The sequence below is a fragment of the Dipodomys merriami genome, unplaced genomic scaffold (assembly GCF_024711535.1).
Source record: "Dipodomys merriami isolate MVZ:Mamm:240054 unplaced genomic scaffold, mDipMer1.0.p SCAF_9, whole genome shotgun sequence".
NCBI classification, from domain to species: Eukaryota; Metazoa; Chordata; class Mammalia; order Rodentia; family Heteromyidae; genus Dipodomys; species Dipodomys merriami.
Window position 1 is genome coordinate 42,054,277 of NW_027206512.1, and position 14,266 is coordinate 42,068,542.

At 44.7% G+C, this 14,266-nt stretch overlaps 1 protein-coding gene across 5 annotated transcripts in view; it reads right to left on the bottom strand.

Annotated features, from left to right (window-relative positions):
* The window catches only part of Limch1 (LIM and calponin homology domains 1), a 307,901-nt gene that overhangs the window by 39,930 nt on the left and 253,705 nt on the right, over positions 1 to 14,266 (bottom strand). For all 5 annotated transcript variants that reach the window (XM_070012224.1, XM_070012221.1, XM_070012220.1 and 2 more), the window contains 4 exons: positions 10,817 to 10,946; positions 8,811 to 8,968; positions 8,224 to 8,632; positions 4,396 to 4,611 (listed from right to left, as the gene is read on the bottom strand). In XM_070012224.1, coding sequence (XP_069868325.1) covers positions 4,396 to 4,611; positions 8,224 to 8,632; positions 8,811 to 8,968; positions 10,817 to 10,946 — 913 coding nt within the window. The remainder of the gene's footprint in view (positions 1 to 4,395; positions 4,612 to 8,223; positions 8,633 to 8,810; positions 8,969 to 10,816; positions 10,947 to 14,266) is intronic.

Below are 14,266 nucleotides of genomic sequence, written 5' to 3' on the forward strand. Positions count from 1 at the left end.
CGAGGGTGGTGGCAGCTTCTTGGCTTCAGACGGATGTGATCCAGCCACGAAATCTACCTGGCTACTGGCTGTACCTTCTGACCAGAGCCGTCCTGGTGGGCTAGCCTGACTGTAAGCAGCGTGCAAGGTGGACTGGGGCTTGGAGGGAGGAAGGTGAGAAGTATGGGGGATGGAGGGCTTGGATGCTAGCCGTGGTCTAGGCTTAGGCGCTGAGGATCGTGGACCAATCATTTCACCTCTAATGAGCTGAGGCAGCCATGGCCAAGGTCCTTCCTGAGTGGCTATTCTGGGATTCTGAGCAATTTCCTGGCTCCAATCCTGTACAACTTAGCTGGATATGAGCCTAGGAAAGCAATCTGTTTATGCCTTGGCACCACGATCCAGGTGCCCAACACACTTGCCTGTGTTTCTCCCTCCTCTTTCAGACCTCTGAATGCTGGAAGGAAGAGGAGCTACATGGAGGACCAGGTCTCCAGGCCTGCAAGTTAAAAAAAGTGAAGTTTCGCATGACACTTTCAAACTCACTGCGTGAGGCTCTGATCAAAGGGAAACAGACAGGCCAAGATGTCCTTTTTTAAGTTGCCCGGAATACTTTCTTGAAATCTGTAAATGCTTCTGTATCTAAATATCTTTAACTACTTTTATAGAGTCTTATCAAACAATCCTATGGCTACTTCTAGTTGGAGAGAAGTTGTTTTTGAAGACATTTGACATCTAGGAGGAATTTGCAGTTGGTTTCAGCTTGGGAGAAAAACAGCGCCTACTCAGACGCCTTTAGCCTGCTCTCCCTGCAAGCAAGAAAGGTCTGATTGTCAGTTTTCCTGGATCAGAACACAGAAGGAAAGTGCTGAGTTTTCAAAAGGAAGGCCAGGAGCTTTTCATTTTATTTTATTTATTTTTGTGCTGGTAGTGAAGTTCAAACTCAGGGACTTAGGCTCTCATTTGGCTTTTTCACTCAAGGCTGGCACTCTATTACTTGAACCATATCTCCTTTTCAGCATTTTGCTGGTTACTTGGAGACAAGAGTCACACAGACTTTATTCCCTCAAAGGACGATCCTCAGATCTCAGCTTCTTGAGCAGTTAGGATTACAGGTGTAAGCCACTGGTGCCTGGCCAGAACTTTTTCAAGATGGGGAATTCAGCTTCTCCGCACCCCTCCCCCCACCCGCCCCCATCTCCCTTTCAGTTTGAAAACAGGAGATACTGCTGAGTGGAGTTTGGCTAATTAGTGAGAGTTGCCACTAGCCTGGCAGGAAGGTATCGGCTAGCAGGTGAGCAAGGGCATTGCCATTTGGGATGAGTGGGTAAGAGGGAGCATGGAATGGAGTGCTGGAGTAACAGAGGGCTCACTGTAGGGGTGAGGGGTGAAGGGAGGAGAGTCTTAGGAGCCCAGGTGGCAGGAAGAAGGCAGAATTGAAGACTGGACAGGAGAAGCAAAGAGAGTGGGAAGAAGAATTATGAGGATGTCCCCAAGGATGGCTCAAGTGGTAGAACACTAGCCTTGAGAAAAACAGCTTAGGAACAGCTTCCATGCCCTGAGTTCAAGCCCTAGAACCAGCACCAAAACCAAACTACACCAAACCCTTTGGGCATCTGTAGTCTATGAATCACCTAAAAGACAAGACATAAATTCATCTTCAGACACAAACTCTCACAGTGACTACCTGACTTGGTTATTATGGGAGAGAGTTCTTTTGGTACCACTGAGGAAAAAAAGAGATTTCTAATACGAATATAATGATAACAGACCAAGAAAATGTCTATTGCGTTGAGAGGCATAATAAATCTTACAGTAAGCTATGAAACATGGGATAAATAAGTTTTTGGAGAGAGGATCTCTCAGGTTCTTTTCCAGTTTTGCATTTGTGCCTTAGCCTGATTTTTCTAAGAGGCCAATATTTTAAACTGCAAAGAGTGTTCGATTGCCAATGGGATTTTAACATAAATGTGGTAATGCACACAACCTGAAACAGCTCATGGATAATTGGGAGGGAGAAGAATCTGTCATTCTGTCTGGAGCATAAAATACCTACTCATGTTCATCACCTCTCATCTCTTTTCTTGTGGGTTCATATGGCCCGCACCACTGCCCAGGCCTTTGAGCCTGCCATTCTCAACATGTGGAGCAGCAGTATCTCTTCTGCATTCCCATGCAAATCCACACTTAGGGTCAACTGTGAAAATCTACACTTTACACAAACCCTTCCCAGATTTCATAGCGATCTGCAATATTGTTTTCTGCAATATCACATCCCGCTGGTCTCCTTACTATAGTCTATTTAATGAGATGTTGTTTTATACACTTTTCTAGTTGCTTTATGAAAACATTTTTCCCTCAGCAAGTTTCTTTTCCCTCCCTCCCTCCCTCCATCCATCCTTTCTTTTTTGCTAGTCCTGGCTTGAACTCAGGGCCTAGAAGCTGTTCCTGAACTTTTTCAGCTCAAGGCTAGTGCTCTACCACTAAGAGCCACAGCTCTGCTTCCAGCTTTTTATTCTTTTTTCATCTTCTTTTTTTGTGTGTGTGATTAATTGGAGATAAGAGTTTCATAGGCTTTGCTGCCCAGGCTGGCTTTGAACTGCGATCCTCAGATCTCAGCCTCCTGAGTAGCTAGGATTATAGGTGTGAGTCACAGGCAGCTGGCCACAAGTTTCTTTTTCTAGTTAAAAAACTGGTCCTCATCCTTATCAGTGGACAGACGCTTGTCCACTAGGCGGTGGCCATCTCAACCTCATAGAGATGAGACAAAGAGGAAGAACTAGAAAGTGCAGATCTAGGTGGGCACAGAGGCCTAACTTCATTCAATCTATTTCTAAAGGAAGAAAGCAGCATCCAAGGAGAAAGACGGAGGAGAAAACCAAAGAGGTGACATCACATTATATGACAGCTTCTGTGTCAGAAGCTAAGGCCGATGCTCCAACCCCAGCCCCCTCAGGAGTGGCCCTGCCTTCCTGCTCCGTCCCTCTGAATACTTTCTGCCTACTGCTGCTACTGCTGTGCCCTTTGACCAGCTCCAGCTTGCCCTAAAGGAATTGTGACATTTTAGTAGTGGGTGAGGCCACTCCTCTGTAGAGTGTCTCGGTTGGGAATGCAGTTTTTGGAAGAAAGACACTATTTAACAAGAACACTATTCCTTTGATGGCCTTGTGGAATTGAGTGAAAGAGTTAAACAAAAACGAAATCATCAAGTCTGAGCTGGTACCAGTTTTGAAGTATAGCCTTCATTTCAAGCTGGCCACCACATTGCTCTAGGCCAAGTCATTCTACTTTCCAATGGGAAGACATTGGTGATATACATCACGAGATACTTTTCTTGACATAATGAAGAAGGAATTAAAATGAGGAGTACGTTTTATTCAAAGAAAAACGGGAAAGAAGGGAGTGGCACTGTGGCTCAAAGGGGTAGAGTACTAGCCTCGAGCCAAAAACCCCAGGGACAGCACCTAGACCCTAAGGTCAAGCCCCACTACTGGCAGAAAGATAAAAAGAAGAGTTAAGCTAAAAAAAAAAGGTTAGTAGAATTTTTGGTGATTTTTAAAAAAATGAGAAAAAGATCCTTTATATACATATCATCAATGATGAATAGCCAGGTTCTACTAACACCAATTAAATTATATTGACAATCTAGATTCCAATGATATTCACAAGTCTAACAGGATCCTGAACACACAAAGGAATAAGACATTTTTTCTCTCTAACATTGGATGCCAATCATATGAAGACAACAGCCATGTTTTACTTACGAATTAGGTTAACTTTTAATGCCAGCCCATTGGTATGAGTGGAATTATGTCTCCCCAAATTCCTATATTGTTCTAACCCCCAGAAGGTGGCTTCATTTGGACATGGAGTTGTTGCTGGTGTTTTTAATTACTTAAGATTAATTAATTATAATTACAATGAGATAGTACCGGCCTAGGGGTCTATCTGTGGCCCCTTACTCCTAGACACTCCCTACTCCAGTATAGCTAGTGTTCCTATGAGCAGAGGAAATGTTTACATACAGGCAAGGCACACAGGGAGAGAGAGCCCTGTGGGGAACAAAAACAGGGATGAAGACAGATGCCACAAGTCAAGGAGCATAAAGATTTCCAGCCACTGGAAGGAGGTGGAAAACAGACCTGGAATAGATTCTCCCCCCACAGCAGACAGAAGGAACCAACAACCAACCCTTACTAACATCTTCATTTCATTTTGGATTGCTCACCCCGAGGTCTATAAGACAATGAATGTCTGTCATTTAAACCACCCAGTTTATGGTCCTTTGTTATGTAGTCCTAGCAAACGAATACACTCAGGGAGAAAGAAATTAGCACAGCCATGACCTATGGGATTTAAGATACAGTCATTTAAGATAGAATTGTCCCCAAGAAGGGGAAAAACGCTGGCTCTTACTGTCAGGTCCTGCGGAGAATTTGGCTTCTTGATGTTGATCTCGATGCTGTAGTTGTCTTGTTTCACCTCTAGGGGGGAGCCAGGCACAGTGGCCACCCCTTCGAACATCTGGGACTTGGTTAAGGAGGGGACGGCTGCCACTGTGAGATCCTCTTTGTCTTTGTCCTCCTCTTCTCCATGGACCGTCTCTCCATTCATGCTGACTTTTGCATCTACCTATAAAAGCCAGGATGAACACAGAACACGCTATTTTCAGCCAAAGAGGATCACAAAATACAGTCTACAATTCACCTTAAATAACTGCCACTGACTAGTCAAGAGTTCAAAAAAGAATAATAAGGTCTCCCAAATGTTTTTATCTGTCCTAGAGCACAAGGTTTCCATAAATGAAATGTATTTAACAGTCTCTTTAAAAGGCCACTTTCACTATTAGATTTTATATCATGTGTACAAAAACATGCCATATATTTGGGTTCCAGTAGTGTTTGATTTAAATTCTGACTGCTGTTGCGCAGGTTTTTCCTTTTCTTTTCTTCTTTTGCTTTGTGCTAGTTTTTCTAGGGCTTGAACTCAGGGCCTGCCCTTTGCTTTTTTCTCTCAAGGCTAACATTCTATCACTTGAGCCACAGCTCCAACCTCCAGCCTTTTGATGGTTAATTGGAGATAAAAGTCCCATGATTTTCCTGCCCAGGCTGGCTTTGAACTTCGATCTTCAGATCTCAGCTTCTTGAGTAGTAGCTATGATTATAGGTGTGAGCCACTGGTGTGCCCTGCTGACATTATGCTACCTTACAAAAATGTTCTTTTTCTAGCTAATTTTACAGCACACATACACACACCTTTTCTTTTTTCAAGACAAAGATGAGACACATTAAAATGCTTTGAGTTTCACCCTCATGTCTAGGGGAAATATTCAGAACAAGGAAAGAGAAGCAGAGAGGGTGGTTAGCCTGGCTTCTGGAAAGGCTTCTAGAGATTGTTCTCAAAGCGTGAGGCAGAATATCAGGGTTATGAGGGGAGTATGTTCTTAATGTACTTAGGATCAAAGTCTGGATCTATAGCCAACAGTCATGTAATATCTGTTTCTTATCTTCTATGCATAACTGAACAATTAAACTAACAGTATCTCCTTAATTGTGCTTTTACAGAGATTTTTATGTACGCAGTGCACACTTGACACAGATAAAGAATTTTAAATGATTAATATTTAATATTAATTCAATGACTAAGATTTTAAGTGGCATACCATAATAACCATGCCTTCTAAAATCTTCAGAAAGACATACCAGAAGGCCAGTTAGGAGGTATGGCTTATTTATCTTGCACTGTCAGCTTTCATACACTTAGCTTTTGACACAGGGTCTTGCCTTGTTGCTTTGACTGGTCTTGAACCCCAGAGTTCTAGTGATTCTTTTACCTCAGCCTCCTCAGAACTGAGACTACAGGAGGTATCAATAACCCCAGATTGACTTTCAGTCTTGTTCTGTTGTACTTGGAGAAACAACTAACCTGTATTTCCTCTCTCCCACCTGGTAAGAACCTCACACATACACACCTTTTCTCCACTTCCTTCCTGCTACTTTCTGGTAACAACTGTGCTGTTTACATTTTACCTTTCATCAAGATCACCCATCCACCCACTCAGTGATAGAATCCTAGGCTCTGGAGCCCTCTAGGTGTGGAGGAAGCTAGTTATTGGTCAACAGCGACCTTCAGCTTGAGAAGACTTCTACCCAAATTCCCAACACACCCCCTCCACGGATGTGCTCCTGGGGCCCCTATACCACCCAGCTCCACTGCGAAAGCAAAGGGTTCTGTCAGAGTCAAAGTTCTGCTATGATGTCATTTATCCTAATTCTTCTGTTTCAATGATTACATTATACTATTTACATTAAAGACATTGACATGATAGGATCCACTGCCTTGGATGACTAGTTAAACCAATGCATTCCCTACCCTGGCTTTGTTTGACCCAACTGCATATGAAACTTTTGTTCATGCAGTGTTATAAGCCATCCACCACCATGGGCCTCAGATGGAGGAATGTACTAAATGGACCACTGATCATGGGCTGGGCACGGGGTTACATGTGTGCATGAGTCTGTGGGATGAGGACAAGTGAAAAATCATGTATTTACTCACTAACTACTTGCTGAACATCCACCATGTGCGAGGCACCGGTGCCAGGCTCTCCAGATGAAGCTGTGAATTACAGACTTACAGTCTCTGCCCTGAGAGGATCAAACATCCCAGCTTGATCCAGATGAGAAGCTGGCATTTTCCCTCTCTTCAAGCAAAGCTTATGGCAAGCTTCATGCTTGTTAGCCGAGTGTTCCACCGCGCAAGCCAGGCTCCCAGCCCTTTTTATTTGCTTTTGCAGATGGGATTGCATGTTTTTGCTCAGCTGAGTTACAGGTATGCACTACCATGCCCAAGCCATGGCATAGATTTCCATGACACAGAGTTGTTTGAGCTGAAATATGGTGTGGTTCTTCTGGAAATTCAGTAAGGAAGATACATGGTCTCATACCGCTCAGTGAGCCAAGTTACTCAAACTTCTCACACTAAGTCTTCATGGTTCCATCACTGAGTGACGAATTCCTCCTCTGTTATGTGTTAGGAACTGATACGGTATACAAGGGCAGCAAGAGTTGCTTTTTCTTCAAAGCCCAGAGCTTAAGACAAAGTGTCTTAAGGAGGGAAAATAAGGGTATTTGAGGACATAAATTGAGATCTAATTACCAGAGGGTTTTGTTTGTCATGCAGGCTTGTTTTTGGAAGACAATGTTAAATATTTCAATGGTAAAACCTAGTTTCTTTCCACTTAAGGAAAATCCTATCTTGTCTCAGGATTGAGTACATCCTGTGTTTTTATGTGTTCCTTGTGTGCGTTTTCCTAATTGTAGCATTTATCAATTTCTTTCTAAAGAACATATAGTTGAAGCCAAGTATTGGTGGCTCACTCCCATAATCCTAGCTTCTCAGGAGGCTGAGATCTGAGGATCACAGTTTGAAGCCAACCCAGGCAGGAAAGTCCATGAGACTCTTATCTCCAATTTACTACTATCACAACACAAAAAAGCCAGAAGTGGCTCTGTGGCTCAGGTGGTAGAGTGCTAGCTTTAAGTACAAAAGCTCAGGGGCAGTGCCCAGGCCCTGAGTTCATTCAAGCCCCAGGACCAGCACTTAAAAAAAAAAAGAAAAAGGACACAGTTGTATATAAACCCAAAGCAATGAAAATGTTTGTTTTTTTTTTCCAGGAGTTTGACATATCTCTAGATAGTTGAAGACACTAGGGTGTTATTAAATTCATACTTCTTTCCATTCCCCTAGAGACCATGGAATTTTATGATACTAGTAAATAGACCTCATCTCTGCAGATGACCTGTCAATCTCTCTTTGTTCATTAGTGTCAATGATAGTAATTAAGAGAAATATCTGGCCCTTCAGTATTTATAGACCAAATCTCCTGAGCCCTACAAATGAAGAAATGCAAACATTAACACACTGGCTTTTGTGTGGTTAAAAATGAATTGGAGCCGGGTGCTGGTGGCTCACACCTGGAATCCTTGATACTCTGAAGGCTAAGATCTGAAGATCATGGTTCAAAGTCAGCCTGGGTAGGTAAGAAAGGCCTTGAGACTCTTATCTCCAATTAACCACCAGCAAACCAGAAGAAGAGCTGTGGCTCAAAGTGGTAGAGCATTAGTTTTCAGCAAAAATAGCTCAGGGACAGCACCCAGGCCCTGAGTTCAAGTCCTACAACTGACCAAAAAAAAAATGCAGTGGAGTTGAGTTTGGGCTCTACTCCTCACTCAGTCTTCTTACCTTGAAGGTCTTCAGAACCTCTTGGGAGTTTCTGGGCTGCGAGTAAGGCTTGGGCGTCAGCATGGGCACGGCTTTGGGCGTGACCGCTTTGCTTGGAGATCCACTGCCTGCTGCCGTGTTGGTGTCAGGAACACTGGCACGCGCGATGGTGGTTTCCACCGTGGCAGTGAACTTGGGGGGAGGCAGGGACTGTTGCCGCAGGTATTTCATGGGGCTGGGGTCGTTCAGGAAGGAGGATAAGTTTGGCTCTGTGGAATGGCTTCTTTCCAGGATTTTTGGCATTTCCAAGCGTTCGAGGACAGCCTCGCTGATGGTGAACCTCTCGATGTACTGCTGGAGGATCCCCTGGGCCTCCTCCTGGGACCTGGCGTTCTTATAGGCCTCGTGCAGCTCCCGCTCTCTCCGCTCTCTAGACAAGGGGGGAGGGAACAAGGTCAACAGTCAGGAACGAAGCCACGGAGGCCCCAGCTCGAGGTGGCGCAGAATACGTCTATGCAATAATGGCGTCAGAGCCTCTGTGACAGCGATTTAGGAAAAGCACATCTAGATGACGGCATATATTACAAACAAGACCAGAAAGCACCCACTTTTCTTCAACGATTTCTTTGTAGGTCTTGATGCTTTTCCTCCGTTCACTTGTCCCATAGTCTCCAGCCAATAACTTCTCCATCTTTTTTCTTTCTTCCTCTTTCTTGATTAAGTCTTGGGAAGCACTTCTTCGACGGCTCTTCCAACGAGCCAGGTCCTGGAGTGGGGAGAGAAAGAGAGAAAGAGACAGACAGACAGACAGACAGACAGACAGACAGACAGAGACAAAGACAGTCAGAGAGAGAAAAATACAACATTCTTCTTTAGCTTGCACATTACTCCCTGCTTCCCTTTCAGTAGAAGAGTTTCATGAACACAGAGGACAGAAAACCCAGGAACTCTGCGAGGTGGTTCCCGGCAGCCAAGCCTAAGGCTGCATCAGGACGATGATGCCTTGAAGACAGGACACGAGCACGTGGTATCCACACCAGCCACAGCACAGCAGCACTGACTTCAGCAATGCGATGTGAAATGTATGCAATCATATTTCAGGCCACTTGCCACACTGGAGAGCCTTGTTTCACAAGGTAATTGGTAGAGAATGCTCCCCCCTGCCCTATTTGTGTCTTCTGTGCTGGAAACAGATTTGTCAATGATAGAAGGGTTAGGGATTCGTTTATAGGTTTCTTGTGGAATGAAGAAAAGACAGAAGACAAATGGTTCCGGAGTCTCATGGGTCTGGTGAGTCTGTGTATACAGATTCACCGGACCTTAACAACCTCCTCATTGTAGCTCGATAGGAACTTGTAGAGAAATGATGAAAAGTGCAACTTTTGGGGACAGAGGATAGCATGCAGGTGTGGAAAATGGACCAGTTCTGCCGCTCATGCCCTGGAACCTCAGGCATGTTTCTTAGCCATTCTGTACCTTAGTTTCCTTATCTCTAAAATTGGGGTGATTATGGAGCCTTTCCTTATAAGTCTGGAAGGTGAATTGTGATAATACGTGTTAACTGCTAGGCATCTAGCAAATGCTCAATATACTATAGATATACGTGCTGCTGCGTTTCCCCACCTTTGGAGTGGAGCTGTGGCTCCACTTCTGGTTTTCTGGTGGCTAACTGGGGATAAGAGTCTCATGGACTTTTCTGCCAGGGCTGGCTTCGATCCATGATCCTCAGAGAGCTAGGTTTACAGGCATGAGTCTGGCAGAAGTTAGTTCTTTTGAGTGATCGTAGAGTTGGCCTCTCAAAATGGCCAGTTCAGAGCACTCCATGATAACAAGAGATGGTCCACTGTCCCACCTCACACTTCAAAACTTCAAACTTGTCCTGTGTTAGCTCTTGGCCAACACAATCTCACATGCCTCACCAGACTCTTGTGCTGTTTCTCTGGTTCCAGTCCTGGCTTTCTTGCTCATTGGTTGTGTGGCTCTGGGGAAGTGACTTTCCTGGGCTTGGACCCCTCTGCAGAATGGGGGTAGGGGGTGGGGCAGGGAATAATAGTGGCTAGCACAGTAAGGACATGAAGGGGGGAAATGGGGACAGCAAAGGAACAGGTGGTACTGACCAAGAAGTGTCCTACTCCCAACCTGACTTACGCCATTGTAACCCTTTGTCAAACTGCTTAATAATAATAATACAAGTTATAAAATAAAATTGCTACCATGGTTGGTTGCTAAGGGGGCTGAATGTCACTTAGAAGAGTATCTGGTTACTGGTCCCCTTGCAATGGGAGCCATTATTGCTGTGGCCACTGCCATTCTCATCAGCATCAAGTACAGAACCTCAAAAGGCAGGGGCTTCTCCATTGCTGCTCACCTCCTACCCGTCTCCTTGGGGGGCTGGGGGGGGGGAGTCAAGCTTTTGGCCAGGGTACCTGCAGATTACCTGCCAGTGACATTCACCTAGCAGGTCTTACCTTCTGCTCTTCCTAACGCTTGCTCTCATCCTCCTGTTTACAGTGTTTGTAAGTGGGGCTTTCAAGTCCAAATCTACCCAGCCCACCGGATTTTGGCTCCCCCCCCCCCAATAGGCTGCCCGCCCATGGCCTTGGCCGGAACTCACATCTTGCCATTTGTCATCTTCCTCTCTCAGCTGGGTATTAATCAGCTGCAGCTGCTCCTGGCGAGCCCTGCTGTGCGGTAGCACCGCAGCAGCCTCCTCCTCACACCGCACATCAAACATACTGGTGCTCCTACAGGAGTGGACAGAAGGAAACAAACACCAAAAGCCAGCGGGATCAGCAATTCCGTCTCGGCCGCACGAGGGCGCTACTGTGCCTGGAAGCCAACTACTCCTCGGCAGCCCAACAGTCAAGCGGGGAGGGGATGTGCTGTGTCCCCCCTACCCCCCACCCCCCTCCAGCCACCAAGCCAAAATGGGACTGTCTTTGTCTTTGGTGATGTGGAGAGAGAGAGAGAGGAAAAAAACGAACACAAAAGGTATATGAAGGTCTGGCCTCCTCTCTTTTGGGAATGTATTTCAAAATAAAATGAGAATTCAAAGCTCTGTAATTTGGGAAGCCCATGGCGGGGGCGGGAGGTGTTCTGTGATGTGGAACTATATTGCACTAAACGCTTTTCTGCAAAGAGCTGGCTTAAGAGCTCCCTACACGAAGGAGGGCCTTTTTTTTACATTTTTCAATCATATTTTATTGAGTTTTAGATGCATCTGACAACTACCAGTTGGTGTGTCTCTTTGATGTGTTTTTTTTCCCCCTAATTTCCTGTAAATCTGTAGGCAATTGATAGTGCTCTTAACAGCATCTTGGATGGAGAAAATAAGGTATTTTTCTACAAAGAGAATGAAGTAAAAGATATGTCCGCATACACTTTGTATCTTTTGTAACCGGCTCACACAATCATTTTAATGTATTTGAATATGTCAGGCTGTCTCTGAATTTACCCTTTTAAAAACAAAAGGAAAGGGGAACTATTAAAAAAAAACCTTAGTCTGTGTCTGTGATCAATATATTTATTCAGCTGGACACAGAACCAGAGACCAAAGTAAGTATTACTTTTTTGTGTGATGGAAATGACTACCTTTGGGAGCAGGTGAGTGACGGAGTCTAAAATGCAAGCAATGGAGGGACTCTGGGTAGCCTCTGGGTGCAGAAGACCTGAATAGTTTATTTTTGAAGCCAGCTTGACTCACAGCAAAAGAAAAGCCATGCGCGTAGACACCAACGAATTCCAGGCATCATCTGCGATGTCGGAAGCTTACCCCCCCCCTGCCCCCCCCCCGTGGCCAGATGTTGAGCAACAGCAGCAGCAGCACCCATGGGTGCAATGGGCTCCCCAGGAAGGCTGCTCTCCAGAAGGAGACGTCATTGGCAGTCATTGGCCCACCATCCACTCAGAATGGGCTTGTGTAGATGGCGCTGTCCCTCTCTCTTCTCTTCAGGTGTCTGACCTAAGACAATCTAAAGACTGTCCTTATTATCTGTCTTCTCTCAGAGTAGTCTAATAATCTAACTGCAGAGATGGGATTTTATCTGAGGCAAAGCACTACGAGAAACCACCACCAACACTCTCCTTGGGCAGTTGCTGACTCCACAGCTGGGACCAAAAAAAAAAACTTCATTAGGAGAAAAGCTGTGATTTTTTTCCCCCCTGGTTTTATACTACTTATGAATGTTCTTTAAGAAATATTTAGGATCAGGCATGGTGGCACATGCCTGTAATCCCAGCACTTGGGAGACTGAGGCTGGAGGATTAAAAAATTGAAGCTAGCCTCAGCAAGACATTGTGTCAATAAACCATTAATTTTTTTTTAAAAAAGAAAGGAATTTAAAATCCTAATTTTTTTTTAAACTTCATGATGGAAAGAAGACCTAGAAATGGGCTGAAATTAATCCCATTCCTCTTGACAGTTAAAAGAAAGGAAAAGAAAAAAAACCTCTTACCTGTAAAATATCCAATCCAATCAGTTATCTTTGAAGGCAATTTACAATCTCTGCTACAATCGTCTAAGACATAAACTTCTAGGAACTGGGGCTCTCCTATAATGTACCGAGTGGCTATCTGATTATGGAGCAAAAAAGCGCTTCCTTCCTATGACGTTGCCATCTATAATCGAATGGGCAGAATTTTGCTTTAGAGAAGCCTGGGAAGGAAGGCAGCCTTCTCCAGGGTATGGATGCAGCCAGCCCTGTGCCGGCATGCGGTCAATGGATCAGGCACACGGCTACCTTCCTCTGGCCTGAGTTTCCATCTGTGTTCTTTCTGGAAAGCACTGAGTAACCTCAGCCCAAATGTGGCTAGAGGCTAATGCTTAGGGAAATAAAAAGAGAAACTCTAGCTTGCCCTCTTCTCAACTGGAAGTGCTAACCACCCCCCACCCCCATGCTCAAGTTTTTGGCTCATTTTAGGAAACATCAGCAAATGGCAATATTTTCATGTCACTTCAAAAAAAAAAAAAAAAAGGGAAGTGAGAAAGGAGAGAAGGGACAATACAGGAGAGAAAATGGGCTGAGTCATTATTTAGAGAATGTTCTCTTAGTTCTGAGGTTGGACTTGACCTCTCAAATAAATAACTGTGGAGCTGGGGCTGAAGTGAGGCAGGGATAGGGGAATCTGGGAGAAGCTTCCAGAATATAAATGTAACTTGGGCTAAAACAATCCTTCTCAGCCCTGATGCCTATGCACTTGGGGGACCAAGGCTTGCCAGCTTTTGGGCCTAGGACTCTTCCTTGGGATCGGGTTTTTCTTCTCTTGCATTACTGTGGTTTGAACTCACAGCTTCATGCTTACTAGGCAGGTGCTCTACCCCTTGGCCACACCTCAGGACCTCTATGTACTGGTTATTTTGGATGTAGGGTCATGCGTCCGGCCTCAGGGATCTGCCTAGGGAGTTTCCTGCAGTAGCTAGGATGACAGGCAGGTGCTACCTCACCCAGCTTCTTTCCACTGAGAATCTCTTGGACCTTTTTGCCCTGACTGGCTGGATTCATGATCCTCCTGATCTCAGAGCCACAGGCACCCAGGCAGATTGGCAGTTTGGCAAAATGGGATGAAGTTTCCTCAAGGGGAACTTAGGAATGGTTTCTAGGCCAGGTATAAGGTAAGTAACTTTGGAATGAAAAGACCTGTCTCTCCCAAGATGAAGTCTCTTTTTGGTCGGGTGAATGTTGAAAAAGGAATGTAAGTAAGAAAATGGAGAGCAGGTGGGCCTAAATCAACAGACAGTCTTGGCTGGCTGGGAGTAAGGGATTTCTCCCTTTGCCTGTGCGGTGGGTCTGCCTTGACCTACAATCTCTTTCAAGGAGACAACTTTATTATTATTATTATTATTATTATTATTATTATTATTATTATTACTGAGTTGTATTTTAAAAACATATCGATTATTCATCCATGTAGCCTAAGTCACTAATTGTCTTTAAAGATTTCAGGAAAGGGAAGAGAATGGGGAAAAATTAAAAATAGTAGACATTTCTATTTGTTTTTGTTGGTCGTGGGGCTTGAACTCTGGGCCTGGGTGCTGTCCCTCAGCTTGTCCACTCAAGGCTAGCGC